The 19,639-nt window shown below is 48.7% G+C and overlaps 2 protein-coding genes across 2 annotated transcripts in view; one reads left to right on the top strand and one right to left on the bottom strand.

Annotated features, from left to right (window-relative positions):
• LOC129830677 (uncharacterized) overlaps positions 1–2,250 on the top strand; it is a gene marked incomplete in the record, with an annotated part of 14,786 nt that extends 12,536 nt beyond the window's left edge. The window contains 2 exon segments of the mRNA XM_055893280.1: positions 46–192; positions 368–2,250. Of these exon segments, the coding sequence (XP_055749255.1) occupies positions 46–192; positions 368–1,339 (1,119 nt within the window).
• A 12,481-nt stretch (positions 2,251–14,731) lies between these two features.
• The window catches only part of LOC129830678 (hippocalcin-like protein 1), an 88,569-nt gene continuing 83,661 nt past the window's right edge, over positions 14,732–19,639 (bottom strand). Inside the window, exons 4-5 of the mRNA XM_055893281.1 lie at positions 17,435–17,540; positions 14,732–17,124 (exon numbers count right to left, since the gene is read on the bottom strand). Of these exons, the coding sequence (XP_055749256.1) occupies positions 17,027–17,124; positions 17,435–17,540 (204 nt within the window). The 3' untranslated portion in view covers positions 14,732–17,026. The remainder of the gene's footprint in view (positions 17,125–17,434; positions 17,541–19,639) is intronic.

Below are 19,639 nucleotides of genomic sequence, written 5' to 3'. Positions count from 1 at the left end.
AGCTAGAGAGACAGATACACTGACCTGTCTCTCTCCTCTTTCCAGAGCATGACGCTGATCCTGTGGGTTCCTCTGATCGTGACCTGTATTGTCCAGCTGGTTTTCTCAGCGCGGTGTTTCTCTGTGTGTGTATCGTTCCTGGGTCTACCCTGCCTCCCTCACAAGATCAGGCTCAGGGACCACGGTAGAGCGGTGAGGTTTGGCACTTCTCAGACACCGTACTGGCTCCTTCAGAACTGTGCCCCAAAACACAAATTACTGCTCTAAATTGCTCATAAAAAAATCTCTACATGTATTTATTTCATCCTCCTGTCCAGTGTCGTGTGCTTTGTGTTTTAAACTGTCTGCGTGTTTTTGTGTGTTTCAGATGAACACGGTAGTACCCGCAGAGCCGCCCTCTCTCACTAGCTCAGTACCTCCCCTTCATCTACACCTTCTTCAGTTGGACCCGTCTCATCTCAAGTCCCAGCGGCAGCCTCTTCCTCCTCCTCCTCTTCATCACTCTAACCCGTCTCATCTCAAGTCCCAGCGGCAGCCTCTTCCTCCTCCTCCTCTTCATCACTCGGACCCGTCTCATCTCAAGTCCCAGCGGCAGCCTCTTCCTCCTCCTCCTCCTCTTCTTCAGTCGGTCCCGTCTCATCTCAAGTCCCAGCGGCAGCCTCTTCCTCCTCCTCCTCCTCGTCTTTATCACTCGGACCCGTCTCATCTCAAGTTCCAGCGGCAGCCTCTTCCTCCTCCTCCTCCTCTTCTTCAGTCGGTCCCGTCTCATCTCAAGTCCCAGCGGCAGCCTCTTCCTCCTCCTCCTCCTCGTCTTCATCACTCGAACCCGTCTCATCTCAAGTCCCAGCGGCAGCCTCTTCCTCCTCCCCGTCTTCATCACACGAACCCGTCTCATCTCAAGTCCCAGCGGCAGCCTCTTCCTCCTCCTCTTCATCACTCGGACCCGTCTCATCTCAAGTCCCAGCGGAAGCCTCTTCCTCCTCCTCCTCCTCTTCATCACTCGGACCCGTCTCATCTCAAGTCCCAGCGGCAGCCTCTTCCTCCTCCTCTTCATCACTCGGACCCGTCTCATCTCAAGTCCCAGCGGCAGCCTCTTCCTCCTCCTCCTCTTCGTCACTCGGGCCCGTCTCATCTCAAGTCCCAGCGGCATCCTCTTTGTCCTCCTCTTCATCACTCGTATCCGTCTCATCTCAAGTTCCAGCGGCAGCCTCTTCGTCCTCAGCATCAGAATCAGAGAGGAAGGTCAGGCAGGTGGTCTGAAGGGAGGCAGCTGGTTCCCCCAGAGGGACATGAGCTGCTGGAACAAGGTTCCCAACAGAGATCCAGCTTCTGGATATAATGATGATGACGATGGACACCCAGATACGGCTCCATAGAGCGTCTATATGATCCCTAACCCAGATACGGCTCCATACCCCGTAAATAAAATCCCTAACCCAGATACAGCTCCATACCCCGTCTATATAATCCCTAACCCAGATACGGCTTTATACACCGTCTATATGATCCCTAACCCAGATACGGCTCCATAGCCCGTCTATATAATCCCTAACCCAGATACGGCTCCAAACCCCGTCTATATAATCCCTAACCCAGATACGGCTTTATACACCGTCTATATGATCCCTAACCCAGATACGGCTCCATAGCCCGTCTATATAATCCCTAACCCAGATACGGCTTTATACACCGTCTATATAATCCCTAACCCAGATACGGCTCCAAACCCCGTCTATATGATCCCTAACCCAGATACGGCTCCATACCCCGTCTATATAATCCCTAACCCAGATACGGCTTTATACCCCGTCTATATAATCCCTAACCCAGATACGGCTCCATACCCCGTCTATATAATCCCTAACCCAGATACGGCTCCATAGCCCGTCTATATAATCCCTAACCCAGATACGGCTCCATAGCCCGTCTATATAATCCCTAACCCAGATACGGCTTTATACCCCGTCTATATAATCCCTAACCCAGATACTGCTCCATTCCCCGTCTATATAATCCCTAACCCAGATACGGATCCATACCCCGTCTATATAATCCCTAACCCAGATACGGATCCATACCCCGTCTATATAATCCCTAACCCAGATACCAGAATTTTGACTTCGACACCAGGTTGAGTATCACGATACTCGATTGAAAAAACTGATACCACAACAAAACAAAGAAGGCATATTAGTCAAAGTTACAGAATGACACTTGAGCGAGACAAATAAACTCAGCAACTGCTCTGTTCATTCGGCATTTTTTGATACTATTACATACAAAAGAATGTAGAAGGCCATGTGCGCATTTATGAATCAGACCTACTTGATCCTCTCAATCAAGTGAGACACATTTGACCGAACATACCATTTTCTTTTTGACAGAACCAGGTTATTTCTCTCTGGAAAGTACAGACGTTTTGGTATAGTGTGCAACACTACACACACACCTACTTCTGTCTACAAAACCCCAGCCCTCAAACCCGTACCCCAGCCCTCAAACCCGTTCCCCAGCCCTCAAACCCGTTCCCCAGCCCTCAAACCCGTACCCCAGCCCTCAAACCCGTTCCCCAGCCCTCAAACCCGTACCCCAGCCCTCAAACCCGTACCCCAGCCCTCAAACCCGTTCCCCAGCCCTCAAACCTGTACCCCAGCCCTCAAACCCGTACCCCAGCCCTCAAACCCGTTCCCCAGCCCTCAAACCCGTACCCCAGGCCTCAAACCCGTTCCCCAGCCCTCAAACCCGTTCCCCAGCCCTCAAACCCGTACCCCAGCCCTCAAACCCGTTCCCCAGCCCTCAAACCCGTTCCCCAGCCCTCAAACCCGTTCCCCAGCCCTCAAACCCGTTCCCCAGCCCTCAAACCCGTACCCCAGCCCTCAAACCCGTTCCCCAGCCCTCAAACCCGTACCCCAGCCCTCAAACCCGTTCCCCAGCCCTCAAACCCGTACCCCAGCCCTCAAACCAGTTCCCCAGCCCTCAAACCCGTACCCCAGCCCTCAAACCCGTACCCCAGCCCTCAAACCCGTTCCCCAGCCCTCAAACCCGTACCCCAGCCCTCAAACCCGTTCCCCAGCCCTCAAACCCGTACCCCAGCCCTCAAACCTGTACCCCAGCCCTCAAACCCGTACCCCAGCCCTCAAACCTGCCTTTACTTCACAGGCTACAGGGCCTGTTCCATAGCTTACAGGGCCTGATCCATAGCTTACAGGGCCTGATCCATAACTTACAGGGCTTGATCCATAGCTTACAGGGCCTGTTCCATAGCTTACAGGGCCTGTTCCATAGTTTACAGGGCCTGATCCATAGCTTACAGGGCCTGATCCATAGTTTACAGGGCCTGATCCATAGTTTACAGGGCCTGTTCCATAGTTTACAGGGCCTGTTCCATAGTTTACAGGGCCTGTTCCATAGTTTACAGGGCCTGTTCCATAGTTTACAGGGCCTGTTCCATAGTTTACAGGGCCAGCTACATAGTTTACAGGGCCTGTTCCATAGTTTACAGGGCCTGTTCCATAGCTTACAGGGCCTGTTCCATAGTTTACAGGGCCTGTTCCATAGTTTACAGGGCCTGTTCCATAGTTTACAGGGCCTGTTCCATAGTTTACAGGGCCTGTTCCATAGTTTACAGGGCCTGTTCCATAGTTTACAGGGCCTGTTCCATAGTTTACAGGGCCTGTTCCATAGTTTACAGGGCCAGCTACATAGTTTACAGGGCCTGTTCCATAGTTTACAGGGCCTGTTCCATAGCTTACAGGGCCTGTTCCATAGTTTACAGGGCCTGTTCCATAGTTTACAGGGCCTGTTCCATAGTTTACAGGGCCAGCTGCATAGTTTACAGGGCCTGTTCCATAGTTTACAGGGCCTGTTCCATAGCTTACAGGGCATGTTCCATAGTTTACAGGGCCTGTTCCATAGTTTACAGGGCCTGCTCCATAGTTTACAGGGCCTGTTCCATAGTTTACAGGGCCTGTTCCATAGTTTACAGGGCCTGTTCCATAGTTTACAGGGCCTGTTCCATAGTTTACAGGGCCTGTTCCATAGTTTACAGGGCCTGTTCCATAGTTTACAGGGCCTGTTCCATAGTTTACAGGGCCTGTTCCATAGTTTACAGGGCCTGTTCCATAGTTTACAGGGCCTGCTCCATAGTTTACAGGGCCTGTTCCATAGCCCTCAAAGAGCAGGGTCTACCTGAACACCGTCTCACAGCAGCTGGATCATAGAATGAAGCCAATCTGTACTATCCACCCTCCCCTATGGACCCTGGTCAAAAGTGCTCTACTAAAGTATTGCACTATATACAGTGCTGTGAAAAAGTATTTTCCCCCTTTCTAATTTTCTCTACTTTTGCATATTTTTTTATACTAAATATAAATCAGATCTTCAACCAAAATGTACTATTAGATAAATGGAATCTGAGTAAACATATAACAATTATATACTAATTAAATGTATTTCTTAAACAAATTTATACAACACCCAATGCCCCGGTGTGAAAAAGTAATTGCCCCATTACACTCAACAACTGGTTGTGTCACCTTTAGCTGCAATGACTCCAACCAACCACTTCCTGTAGTTGTTGACCAGTCCACCTTTAGCTGTAATGACTCCAACCAACCACTTCCTGTAGTTGTTGACCAGTCCACCTATAGCTGCAATGACTCCAACCAACCACTTCCTGTAGTTGTTGACCAGTCCACCTTTAGCTGCAATGACTCCAACCAACCACTTCCTGTAGTTGTTGACCAGTCCACCTATAGCTGCAATGACTCCAACCAACCACTTCCTGTAGTTGTTGACCAGTCCACCTTTAGCTGCAATGACTCCAACCAACCACTTCCTGTAGTTGTTGACCAGTCCACCTATAGCTGCAATGACTCCAACCAACCACTTCCTGTAGTTGTTGACCAGTCCACCTTTAGCTGCAATGACTCCAACCAACCACTTCCTGTAGTTGTTGACCAGTCCACCTATAGCTGCAATGACTCCAACCAACCACTTCCTGTAGTTGTTGATCAGTCCACCTTTAGCTGCAATGACTCCAACCAACCACTTCCTGTAGTTGTTGATCAGTCCACCTTTAGCTGCAATGACTCCAACCAACCACTTCCTGTAGTTGTTGACCAGTCCACCTTTAACTGCAATGACTCCAACCAACCACTTCCTGTAGTTGTTGACCAGTCCACCTTTAGCTGCAATGACTCCAACCAACCACTTCCTGTAGTTGTTGACCAGTCTCTCACGTCGCTGTGGAGGATTTCTGGCCCACTCTTCCATGCAGAACTGCTTTCACTCAGTGACATTTGTGGGTTTTCAAGCATGAACTGCTCGTTTCAAGTCCTGCCACAACATCTCAATTGGGATTAGTACTGGACTTTGACTAGGCCATTTCAAATGTGTTGCTTTTTAGCCATTTTCATGTAGACTTGATTGTGTGTTTTAGATAATTGTCTTACTGCATGACCCAGCTGCACTTCAGCTTACAGACGGATGGCTTGACATTCTCATGTAGACTTCTCTGATACAGAGCAGAATTCATGGTTCCTTCTATTAAGGCAGGTCGTCCAGGTCCTGACGCAGCAAAACATCCCCAAACCATCACACTACCACCACCATGCTGACCCCAAACCATCACACTACCAACACCATGCTGACCCCAAACCATCACACTACCACCACCATGCTGACCCCAAACCATCACACTACCACCACCATGCTGACCCCAAACCATCACTCTACCACCACCATGCTGACCCCAAACCATCACACTACTACCACCACCATGCTGACCCCAAACCATCACACTACCACCACCATGCTGACCCCAAACCATCACACTATCACCACCATGCTGACCCCAAACCATCACACTATCACCACCATGCTGACCCCAAACCATCACACTATCACCACCATGCTGACCCCAATCCATCACACCACCACCACCATACTGACCCCAAACCATCACACTACCACCACCATGCTGACCCCAAACCATCACCACCATGCTGACCCCAAACCATCACACTACCACCACCATGCTGACCCCAAACCATCACACTACCACCACCATGCTGACCCCAAACCACCACACCACCGTGCTGACCCCAAACCATCACACTACCACCACCATGCTGACCCCAAACCATCACACTACCACCACCATGCTGACCCCAAACCATTACACCACCACCACCATGCTGACCCCAAACCATCACACCACACCACCATGCTGACCCCAAACCATCACACTACCACCACCATGCTGACCCCAAACCATCACACTACCACCACCATGCTGACCATCACACTACCACCACCATGCTGACCCCAAACCATCACACCACCACCACCATGCTGACCCCAAACCATCACACTACCACCACCATGCTGACCCCACACCATCACACTACCACCACCATGCTGATCCCCAAACCATCACACTATCACCACCATGCTGACCCCAAACCATCACACTACCACCACCACCATGCTGACCCCAAACCATCACACTACCACCACCATGCTGACCCCAAACCATCACACCACCACCACCATGCTGACCCCAAACCATCACACTATCACCCGCCATGCTGACCCCAAACCATCACACCACCACCACCATGCTGACCCCAAACCATCACACTACCACCACCATGCTGACCCCTAACCATCACACTACCACCACCATGCTGACCCCACACCATCACTCTACCACCACCATGCTGACCCCAAACCATCACTCTACCACCATCATGCTGACCCCAAACCATCACACTGCCACCACCACCATGCTGACCCCAAACATCACACTGCCACCACAACCATGCTGACCCCAAACCATCACACTACCACCACCATGCTGACCCCAAACCATCACACTACCACCACCATGCTGACCCCTAACTATCACAGTACCACCACCATGCTGACCCCAAACCATCACACCACCACCATGCTGACCCCACACCATCACACTGCCACCACCATGCTGACCCCTAACCATCACACTACCACCACCATGCTGACCCCAAACCATCACACCACCACCATGCTGACCCCAAACCATCACACTACCACCACCATGCTGACCCCAAACCATCACACTACCACCACCATGCTGACCCCAAACCATCACACTACCACCACCATGCTGACCCCAAACCATCACACTACCACCACCATGCTGACCACAAACCATCACACTAACACCACCATGCTGACCCCAAACCATCACACTACCACCACCATGCTGACCCCAAACCATCACTCTACTACCACCACCATGCTGACCCCAAACCATCACACTACCACCACCATGCTGACCCCAAACCATCACACCATCACCACCATAATGACCCCAAACCATCACACTACCACCACCATGCTGACCCCAAACCATCACACTAATACCACCATGCTGACCCCAAACCATCACACTGCCACCACCACCATGCTGACCCCAAATATCACACTGCCACCACCACCATGCTGACCCCAAAACATCACACTACCACCACCATGCTGACCCCACACCATCACTCTACCACCACCATGCTGACCCCAAACCATCACTCTACCACCACCATGCTGACCCCAAACCATCACACTGCCACCACCACCATGCTGACCCCAAACATCACACTGCCACCACCACCATGCTGACCCCAAACCATCACACTACCACCACCATGCTGACCCCAAACCATCACACTACCACCACCATGCTGACCCCTAACTATCACAGTACCACCACCATGCTGACCCCAAACCATCACACCACCACCATGCTGACCCCAAACCATCACACTGCCACCACCATGCTGACCCCTAACCATCACACTACCACCACCATGCTGACCCCAAACCATCACACCACCACCATGCTGACCCCAAACCATCACACTACCACCACCATGCTGACCCCAAACCATCACACTACCACCACCATGCTGACCCCAAACCATCACACTACCACCACCATGCTGACCCCAAACCATCACACTACCACCACCATGCTGACCACAAACCATCACACTAACACCACCATGCTGACCCCAAACCATCACACTACCACCACCATGCTGACCCCAAACCATCACTCTACTACCACCACCATGCTGACCCCAAACCATCACACTACCACCACCATGCTGACCCCAAACCATCACACCATCACCACCATAATGACCCCAAACCATCACACTACCACCACCATGCTGACCCCAAACCATCACACTAATACCACCATGCTGACCCCAAACCATCACACTGCCACCACCACCATGCTGACCCCAAATATCACACTGCCACCACCACCATGCTGACCCCAAAACATCACACTACCACCACCATGCTGACCCCAAACCATCACACTACCACCACCATGCTGACCCCTAACTATCACACTACCACCACCATGCTGACCCCAAACCATCACACCACCACCATGCTGACCCCAAACCATCACACTGCCACCGCCATGCTGACCCCTAACCATCACACTACCACCACCATGCTGACCCCAAACCATCACACCACCACCATGCTGACCCCAAACCATCACACTACCACCACCATGCTGACCCCAAACCATCACACTACCACCACTATGCTGACCCCAAACCATCACACTACCACCACCATGCTGACCCCAAACCATCACACTACCACCACCATGCTGACCCCATACCATCACACTAACACCACCATGCTGACCCCAAACCATCACACTACCACCACCATGCTGACCCCAAACCATCACTCTACTACCACCACCATGCTGACCCCAAACCATCACACCACCACCATGCTGACCCCAAACCATCACACTACCACCACCACCATGCTGACCCCAAACCATCACACTACCACCACCATGCTGACCCCAAACCATCACACTACCACCACCATGCTGACCCCAAACATCACACTACCACCACCATGCTGACCCCAAACCATCACACCACCACCACCATGCTGACCCCAAACCATCACACTAACACCACCATGCTGACCCCAAACCATCACACTACCACCACCATGCTGACCCCAAACCATCACACTACCATCACCATGCTGACCCCAAACCATCACACCACCACCACCACCATGCTGACCCCAAACCATCACACTACCATCACCATGCTGACCCCAAACCATCACACTACCACCACCATGCTGACCCCAAACCATCACACTACCACCACCATGCTGACCCCAAACCATCACACTACCACCACCATGCTGACCCCAAACCATCAAACTAACACCACCATGCTGACCCCAAACCATCACACTACCACCACCATGCTGACCCCAAACCATCACTCTACTACCACCACCATGCTGACCCCAAACCATCACACTACCACCACCATGCTGACCCCAAACCATCACACTACCACCACCATGCTGACCCCAAACCATCACACTACCACCACCATGCTGACCCCAAACCATGCCACTACCACCACCATGCTGACCCCAAACCATCACACTACCACCACCATGCTGACCCCAAACCATCACACTATACCACCACCATGCTGACCCCACACCATCACTCTACCACCACCACGCTGACCCCAAACCATCCCACTACCACCACCACGCTGACCCCAAACCATCCCACTACCACCATGCTGACCCCAAACCATCACACTACCACCACCATGCTGACCCCAAACCATCCCACTACCACCACCATGCTGACCCCAAACCATCACACTACCACCACCATGCTGACCCCAAACCATCACACTACCACCACCATGCTGACCCCAAACCATCACACTACCACCACCATGCTGACCCCAAACCATCACACTACCACCACCATGCTGACCCCAAACCATCACACTACCACCACCATGCTGACCCCAAACCATCACACTACCACCACCATGCTGACCCCAAACCATCACTCTACCACCACCATGCTGACCCCAAACCATCACACCACCACCACCATGCTGACCCCAAACCATCACACTACCACCACCATGCTGACCCCAAACCATCACACCACCACCACCATGCTGACCCCAAACCATCACACTACCACCACCATGCTGACGCCAAACCATCACACTACCACCACCATGCTGACCCCAAACCATCACACTACCACCACCATGCTGACCCCAACCATCACACCACCACCACCATGCTGACCCCAAACCATCACACCACCACCACCATGCTGACCCCAAACCATCACACTACCACCACCATGCTGACCCCAAACCATCACACTACCACCACCATGCTGACCCCAAACCATCACACTACCACCACCATTTTGACCCCAAACCATCACACTACCACCACCATGCTGACCCCAAACCATCCCACTACCACCACCATGCTGACCCCAAACCATCACACTACCACCACCATGCTGACCCCAAACCATCACTCTACCACCACCATGCTGACCCCAAACCATCACACTACCACCACCATGCTGACCCCAAACCATCACACTACCACCACCATGCTGACCCCAAACCATCAATCTACCACCACCATGCTGACCCCAAACCATCACACTACCACCACCATGCTGACCCCAAACCATCACACCACCACCACCATGCTGACCCCAAACCATCACACTACCACCACCATGCTGACCCCAAACCACCACACTACCACCACCATGCTGACCCCAAACCATCACACTACCACCACCATGCTGACCCCAAACCATCACACTACCACCACCATGCTGACCCCAAACCATCACACTACCACCACCATGCTGACCCCAAACCATCACACTACCATCACCACCATGCTGACCCCAAACCATCACACTACCACCACCATGCTGACCCCAAACCATCACACTACCACCACCATGCTGACCCCAAACCATCACACCACCACCATGCTGACCCCAAACCATCACACTACCACCACCATGCTGACCCCAAACCATCACACTACCACCACCATGCTGACCCCAAACCATCACACCACCACCATGCTGACCCCAAACCATCACACCACCACCATGCTGACCCCAAACCATCACACTACCACCACCATGCTGACCCCAAACCATCACACTACCACCACCATGCTGACCCCAAACCATCACACTACCACCACCATGCTGACCCCAAACCATCACACTACCACCACCATGCTGACCCCAAACCATCACACTACCATCACCACCATGCTGACCCCAAACCATCACACTACCACCACCATGCTGACCCCAAACCATCACACTACCACCACCATGCTGACCCCAAACCATCACACCACCACCATGCTGACCCCAAACCATCACACTACCACCACCATGCTGACCCCAAACCATCACACTACCACCACCATGCTGACCCCAAACCATCACACCACCACCATGCTGACCCCAAACCATCACACCACCACCATGCTGACCCCAAACCATCACACTACCACCACCATGCTGACCCCAAACCATCACTCTACCACCACCATGCTGACCGTTGGTATGAGGTTCTTACTGTGGAATGCAGTGGTTGGTTTTCACCAGACATAATGGGACCCATTTCATTAAATGAATAAGTATATTTTTGTTGTTGTTATTCGTTCACTCAGGTTCCCTTTCTATCTAATATTGGGTTTTGGTCGACGATATGACTTACATTTAGAATCAAAAATATGCAAAAAAAATAGAGAAAAATCATAAAACTGGGGGGGCAAATATTTTGTTCACGGCATTGTATGTTTTCAGGGCGCCATTTTGGGATGGATGCACCATCTCTGTCTTGCAGGACAGGGTTCTTCATGTTCTATTCTTTGACATGGCTCTGTGGTTCTGGTGTAAACAACATGGTGATGCTGTGTGTTGTTCAAACGGCTATGGGTCATCCAGCCCCCCCCCACCCGAAAAAAAGTGTTTGTATATGAAAATGGTATTTATTTTTCCTATATAAAATTCCTGAATCGTTACACTAAATGTTGTTACATTAATTAGGATTTCGGAAGATTTCAACATCAATTGTGTGTGTGTTTCTGTGTGTGTGTGTGTGTGTGTGTGTCGCAGTAACCATCATTTTCTGTCACACTTGAAACGCCTTTAAAATATCCCAGTGTAATGCCTCTGAGTGATGTTAGCACACACGCACGCACGCACGCACGCACGCACGCACGCACACACACACACACACACACACACACACACACACACACACACACACACACACACACACACACACACACACACACACACACACACACACACACACACACACACACACACACACACACACACACACACACACACACACACACACACCTCCTGTGTAGTAATAACAGTGTAGGACATGTCAGAGCACAAGATGACTAAAGGTTCAGAGAGAAATGGAGTCAAACTAAAAAATGATTTTCTTGTCGTCAGGATCAGTAAATGTGGTCTGTACATTTGACATTTTGCATTTTTACTCTAAACTCAACCAGAATCATAATTCTTAAAATGAACCCAAAGGAGAAAAAAAAACAGACACGCACATGTTTGAAATACATAAGGTATATTTGTCATTGATTCAAAACAGGAAGTAACATGACAATCTTTGCTGGAGGTTTTCATGCAACAGAAAAAAATTAAGAAATAGGAGGTTTTTTAATGATCCACCTGAAGGTACCAGTTTTAGAGGCAGTGAGAATTGAAGAGGGTTAGGTAGGACAGTATAGAAGAGGGGAAGGTAGGACGGTATAGAAGAGGGGTAGGTAGGACGGTATAGAAGAGGGGTAGGTAGGACGGTATAGAAGAGGGGTAGGTAGGACGGTATAGAAGAGGGGTAGGTAGGACAGTATAGAAGAGGGGTAGGTAGGACGGTATAGAAGAGGGGTAGGTAGGACGGTATAGAAGAGGGGTAGGTAGGACGGTATAGAAGAGGGGTAGGTAGGACGGTATAGAAGAGGGGTAGGTAGGACAGTATAGAAGAGGGGTAGGTAGGACGGTATAGAAGAGGGGTAGGTAGGACGGTATAGAAGAGGGGTAGGTAGGACGGTATAGAAGAGGGGTAGGTAGGACGGTATAGAAGAGGGGTAGGTAGGACGGTATAGAAGAGGGGTAGGTAGGACGGTATAGAAGAGGGGTAGGTAGGACGGTATAGAAGAGGGGTAGGTAGGACGGTATAGAAGAGGGGTAGGTAGGACGGTATAGAAGAGGGGTAGGTAGGACGGTATAGAAGAGGGGTAGGTAGGACGGTATAGAAGAGGGGTAGGTAGGACGGTATAGAAGAGGGGTAGGTAGGACAGTATAGAAGAGGGGTAGGTAGGACGGTATAGAAGAGGGGGAGGTAGGACGGTATAGAAGAGGGGTAGGTAGGACGGTATAGAAGACGGGAAGGTAGGACGGTATAGAAGAGGGGTAGGTGGGACGGTATAGAAGAGGGGTAGGTGGGACGGTATAGAAGAGGGGAAGGTAGGACGGTATAGAAGAGGGGTAGGTGGGACGGTATAGAAGAGGGGAAGGTGGGACGGTATAGAAGAGGGGAAGGTGGGGCGGTATAGAAGAGGGGTAGGTAGGACGGTATAGAAGACGGGTAGGTAGGACGGTATAGAAGAGGGGTAGGTGGGACGGTATAGAAGAGGGGTAGGTAGGACGGTATAGAAGAGGGGTAGGTAGGACGGTATAGAAGAGGGGTAGGTAGGACAGTATAGAAGAGGGGTAGGTAGGACGGTATAGAAGAGGGGGAGGTAGGACGGTATAGAAGAGGGGTAGGTAGGACGGTATAGAAGACGGGAAGGTAGGACGGTATAGAAGAGGGGTAGGTGGGACGGTATAGAAGAGGGGTAGGTAGGACGGTATAGAAGACGGGAAGGTAGGACGGTATAGAAGAGGGGTAGGTGGGACGGTATAGAAGAGGGGTAGGTGGGACGGTATAGAAGAGGGGAAGGTAGGACGGTATAGAAGAGGGGTAGGTGGGACGGTATAGAAGAGGGGAAGGTGGGACGGTATAGAAGAGGGGAAGGTGGGGCGGTATAGAAGAGGGGTAGGTGGGACGGTATAGAAGAGGGGTAGGTAGGACGGTATAGAAGACGGGTAGGTAGGACGGTATAGAAGAGGGGTAGGTGGGACGGAATAGAAGAGGGGTAGGTGGGATGGAATAGAAGAGGGGTAGGTAGGACGGTATAGAAGAGGGGTAGGTGGGATGGAATAGAAGAGGGGTAGGTGGGACGGTATAGAAGAGGGGTAGGTGGGACGGTATAGAAGAGGGGTAGGTGGGACGGTATAGAAGAGGGGTAGGTGGGACGGTATAGAAGAGGGGTAGGTGGGACGGTATAGAAGAGGGGTAGGTAGGACGGTATAGAAGAGGGGTAGGTAGGACGGTATAGAAGAGGGGTAGGTAGGACGGTATAGAAGAGGGGTAGGTGGGACGGTATAGAAGAGGGGTAGGTAGGACGGTATAGAAGAGGGGTAGGTAGGACGGTATAGAAGAGGGGGAGGTAGGATGGAATAGAAGAGGGGTAGGTAGGACGGTATAGTAGAGGGGTAGGTAGGACGGTATAGAAGAGGGGTAGGTAGGACGGTATAGAAGAGGGGTAGGTAGGACGGTATAGTAGAGGGGTAGGTAGGACGGTATAGTAGAGGGGTAGGTAGGACGGTATAGAAGAGGGGTAGGTAGGACGGTATAGAAGAGGGGAAGGTGGGATGGTATAGGGTTGCAAAATTCTGGTAACTTTTCCAAAATGTCCAGATTTCTCCAGAAATCCCGGTTGGAAAAATTCCTTGAATCAGCAGGATAATCTGAGAATCTTCCTACGGAGGTTTCTGGAAAACATGTCCAATAATTTAGCAGCAGAGTAGCAGCGACTGTTCCTCATTCAACCACCAGGGGGCAGTGACACTGGGAGACCATTAGCAGAGGTGCAGTGCAGTATACATTCTGAAGTGTGCACTCGTTCAGAGCCCTATGGGGCACTTGGTCAAAAGTAGTGCACTATATAGGGAATAGGGTGTCATTTGGGACACTTATTCTTGGTGATCAGTGCCTTATTAAAACAACTCCTCTACCTACTGCCTGTTGGCTAAGTACACATAGGAAGATAACACAAACGCATCGGGATTGAGAATGATAATGAAGCCCTTAGTGTGTTGTCTATGTCTAGGAGACGAGGGACGGAAGGAGGGATGGAGGGGAGGGGTCTGTCTCAAAGTGGCACACACGGACACACACACACACACACACGAGTGCGCAAAGACGGGACATGCGTCTTCTGTTTGTGGTCTGGTAGACTACAGTAAGAGTGGTCTGGTAGATTACAGTAAGCGTTGTATGGTAGATTACAGTAAGAGTAGTCTGGTAGATTACAGTAAGAGTGGTCTGGTAGACTACAGTAAGAGTGGTCTGGTAGATTACAGTAAGCGTTGTCTGGTAGGCTACATTAAGCGTGGTCTGGTAAATTACAGTAAGAGTGGTCTGGTAGATTACAGTAAGCGTTGTCTGGTAGGCTACAGTAAGAGTGGTCTGGTAGGCTACAATAAGCGTTGTCTGGTAGGCTACAGTAAGAGTGGTCTGGTAGATTACAGTAAGCGTTGTCTGGTAGACTACAGTAAGAGTGGTCTGGTAGATTACAGTAAGAGTACAGCTGAAGAGAGAAAAATTACAAATCTTAATTTCTGTGTTTGTGTGTGTACCATGCAGTGTGGTGTGTGACAATGTGACGACTGTACTTTACTGCTCAGTGATGTAATAAAGTGTTTAAATAAATAACTTTTAAATACTTGTATTACATGTTAATAAACAACATTATTGATTAGACTGTTAAGTTAGCCTGGACATACACAAACTGTACACATGCATACTGTACACACATGCACACACACACACACACACACACACTCAGACACACTCAGACACACTCAGACATACACACACATACATGCATGCATGCATACACTTGTGGAGGCTCAAATGATATGATTTGCTGCTACCGGTTTCGATGCTCAAATGCATTATGGAATCAAATGTTCAATTTTTCCCAGTTTTCCTTCCATGCCGAGTTTTGAAATCTCAACTTTCCAACTTGGACAGATATAAGACAGACGGTGTCCAAAGACACGTCATTATCCAAGTGTCTTTCTATATCTCTCTCGATCTTTCTTTCTTTCGATTCTTCTCCAGTATTGGGTTACGATCGTCTTCAATGGCAAATCAAAAATAAAACCGCAATAATTAAAACAAATAAATATAAGTAAACAACATGAGGAAAACAATATTATGTAATAAAATAATAATACTCAATCAATAATTAAAAAAAACCCCAAATGGTATCTTCAACAGCTTTCTTTTCCCCCAGTGAAAGATCATATAGCAGGAAAATTCCCAACTCCTTTCCCTTCCCACTCTCATATTCCCTCTACGGAAAACCGCTACGGAATTCCCATATCAGATCAGAGCAAGCTCAGCTACATAATACTGCCTTCTGAATGCAACAAGAGTTATGAAAGACAGATATACTTGGCTATTCATTTTGTATGATGTCATAGATATATGCACTCTATACACACATAAACATGTAAGAGAATTGTAGAAGCTGTGCCTTGATTGGAGGAGAAAACAGAATCTATTGAACAGAATGATTAGAACACAGAGGGCCATGCATGGTTCTCAGGATGGAATGTTCCCTTAATTCTCTTCCCCCCAAAATTCACGACTTTGTAAAAAATGGTCGACGGACTTCCTGGCGCTGTGAGGCAGCGGAGCTCAGCAGAATTCCATCCTTCCAGATCCGGAGAGAGACGGGAAAACACGTCGGACAACGAAATGCCTTGGCAACGCCTTGTTTTTTGTATCCTCAGTTGTTGGCTTATCTTCTTAATAATAATCTATGCATGTCCCTTCTTTTCGTTTATATATATATTTTTTAAATAAAATTAGAATGATTTTAGTTTTATCTCATTTTAAAACTCTTCTTCCAACTTGTACAACAAAAAGATATGAGAGACGAGAACCATCATGCACTGATTTGAGCGTTTCCATAGCAACCGGGGTGGACATGGCAGGCCAGGTGGGAGGGATTAGAACTGGGAGGCGGAGCTGGGGTCACACTGGAGTAGCCGCACGATGGAAGGATCACTTTTGGCACCTTTAATGAACTCCTCCAGAGACAGTTTACCTGGGGGGGTAGAGAGAGATAGAAACAGAGAGAGAGCCAGGGAGAGAGAGAGAGAAACAGGGAGAGAGAGAGAGAGAGAGAGACAGGGAGAGAGAGAGACACAGAGAGAGAGAGAACCAGAGAGAGAGAGAGTGAAAGAGAAACCTTAGGTTCACTATGGGAAGAACTGAAATACTCATACAAATACTGTTCAGACGCACTAAAAACTATAACCTGACAGTGACCACAATCCATCCTCCCCCTTCATTTATCCCTCCCTTCTCTTGTCTCTCCCTACCTTCCCTCCTCCCTCCCTTCCCCTCTCTCTCACCATCGTTGTTGAGGTCCATCTGTCTGAAGATCTTGTCTGTTCTCTTCTCCGGCGTGGACTCATCCTCCGGCATCTTCATCACAGACGACACCATCTTATAAATGGCCTGAGGGAGAGAGGGAGAGAGACAGAGAGAGAGAGAAAGAATGTAAAGAAAGAATTGTAGGATTTCTTGAACTGCCTGTTGAAGAGAGAATCTGCATTTTGTTAGGAGAAAATATAGACAGTAGATCTATCTGCAGATAATATCCTGGTCTGTCATAATATAATAGAGACAGTAGATCTAGCTGGTCTGTCATAATATAATAGAGACAGTAGATCTAGCTGGTCTGTCATAATATAATAGAGACAGTAGATCTATCTGGTCTGTCATAATACAATAGAGACAGTAGATCTAGCTCCAGATTATGTCCTGGTCTGTCATAATACAATAGAGACAGTAGATCTATCTGGTCTGTCATAATACAATAGAGACAGTAGATCTAGCTCCAGATTATGTCCTGGTCTGTCATAATATAATAGAGACAGTAGATCTAGCTGGTCTGTCATAATATAATAGAGACAGTAGATCTATCTGGTCTGTCATAATATAATATAATAGAGACAGTAGATCTAGCTGGTCTGTCATAATATAATAGAGACAGTAGATCTAGCTGGTCTGTCATAATATAATAGAGACAGTAGATCTAGCTGGTCTGTCATAATATAATAGAGTAAGAGCAGAGAGATAGGGTGGATGGTTTAAAGGGAAGAGGGAGTGACAGCCGATAACAAAGGGGGAAATCCACTTGAGTCATTGCTGTAGACTGAAGAGAGCAAAGCTTTCTGAATCGATCTCATCCGTCCTCTATCTGCGTATCACAAGACCCCCTGAGAGTAGTAAAGAGTGTCCCAAATGGCACCCTATTCCCTATATAGTACACTACTTTAGACCAGAGCCCTATTCCCTATATAGTACACTACTTTAGACCAGAGCCCTATTCCCTATATAGTACACTACTTTAGACCAGAGCCCTATTCCCTATATAGTGCACTACTTTAAACCAGAGGCCTATTCCCTATATAGTGCACTACTTTAGACCAGAGCCCTATTCCCTATATAGTGCACTACTTTAGACCAGGGCCCTATTCCCTATTATAGTACACTACTTTAGACCAGAGCCCTATGGGCCTTAAATAGGGACAGTGTTTTGGTCCAGCCCAGCACTAACACGCCTGATTCAGCTACGGCGTTGCTCTCCCCTGCCCCGTAGGCTAACACAGAAAAGCGTAACTAATAATGGGTTGCACTTTTCGTCACAATATTGTTTTTAAACGTTTGTTTTAGGACTGATGCACTACTGGGTGTTCGGCTTAGTGCATTATTAATGTGAGCTATAGAAGACTTCTTCTAAAGTGCATTAATGTGGATGGATTTCAAAAAGGTGGCAAATAATTAATAGGAAAATATTTTGTCAAGGTTGAGAGGACTAAATTTATAATTGGTCGCAATTTTTTATGAACTTTGCTAGCTAACGTTAGCATTGCTAGCTATTTGTTATGAACTTTTCAAGCTAACGTTAGCATTGCTAGCTATTTGTTATGAACTTTGTTAGCTAATGTTAGCACTGCTAGCTATTTGTTATGAACTTTTCAAGCTAATGTTAGCATTGCTAGCTAGTTTGTATGAACTTTGCTAGCGCTTGACCACATGACCACATTGCCATCTGTCTAAAGTACATTTTACAACATCATAATGATCTTTAATGATGGCAAAGTTGTTTCTTACAAATTATTTGCCTACTTTAGCAATGTAATCGTATTTCCAGGCCACTATAGTGTAGTTTTGATGAGACAGTCATTAGCCCCCATTCAGAATGACTTGGCACCAGTCACCTTTAGGAGGCGTTCTTATACCTGGAATCAGCAGTTAAAACAATAACAAAGCGGCCACCCGCCACTTATTTGGTAAATACAGTGGCTTGCGAAAGTTTGGCATTTTTCCTATTTTGTTGCCTTACAACCTGGAATCTTTTTGGGGGGTTTGTATCATTTGATTGACACAACATGCCTATAACTTTGAAGATGCAAAATATGTTTTATTGTGAAACAAACAAGAAATAAGACAAAAAAACTGAAAACTTGAGCGTGCATAACTATTCACCCCTCTCCCCAAAGTCACTACTTTGTAGAGCCACCTTTTGCAGAAATTACAGCTGCAAGTCT

The sequence above is a fragment of the Salvelinus fontinalis genome, chromosome 32, assembly GCF_029448725.1.
Source record: "Salvelinus fontinalis isolate EN_2023a chromosome 32, ASM2944872v1, whole genome shotgun sequence".
Taxonomy (NCBI): domain Eukaryota; kingdom Metazoa; phylum Chordata; class Actinopteri; order Salmoniformes; family Salmonidae; genus Salvelinus; species Salvelinus fontinalis.
The sequence above is the reverse complement of the archived record's forward strand: the minus strand, read 5'-3'. Positions and strand labels throughout refer to the sequence as shown.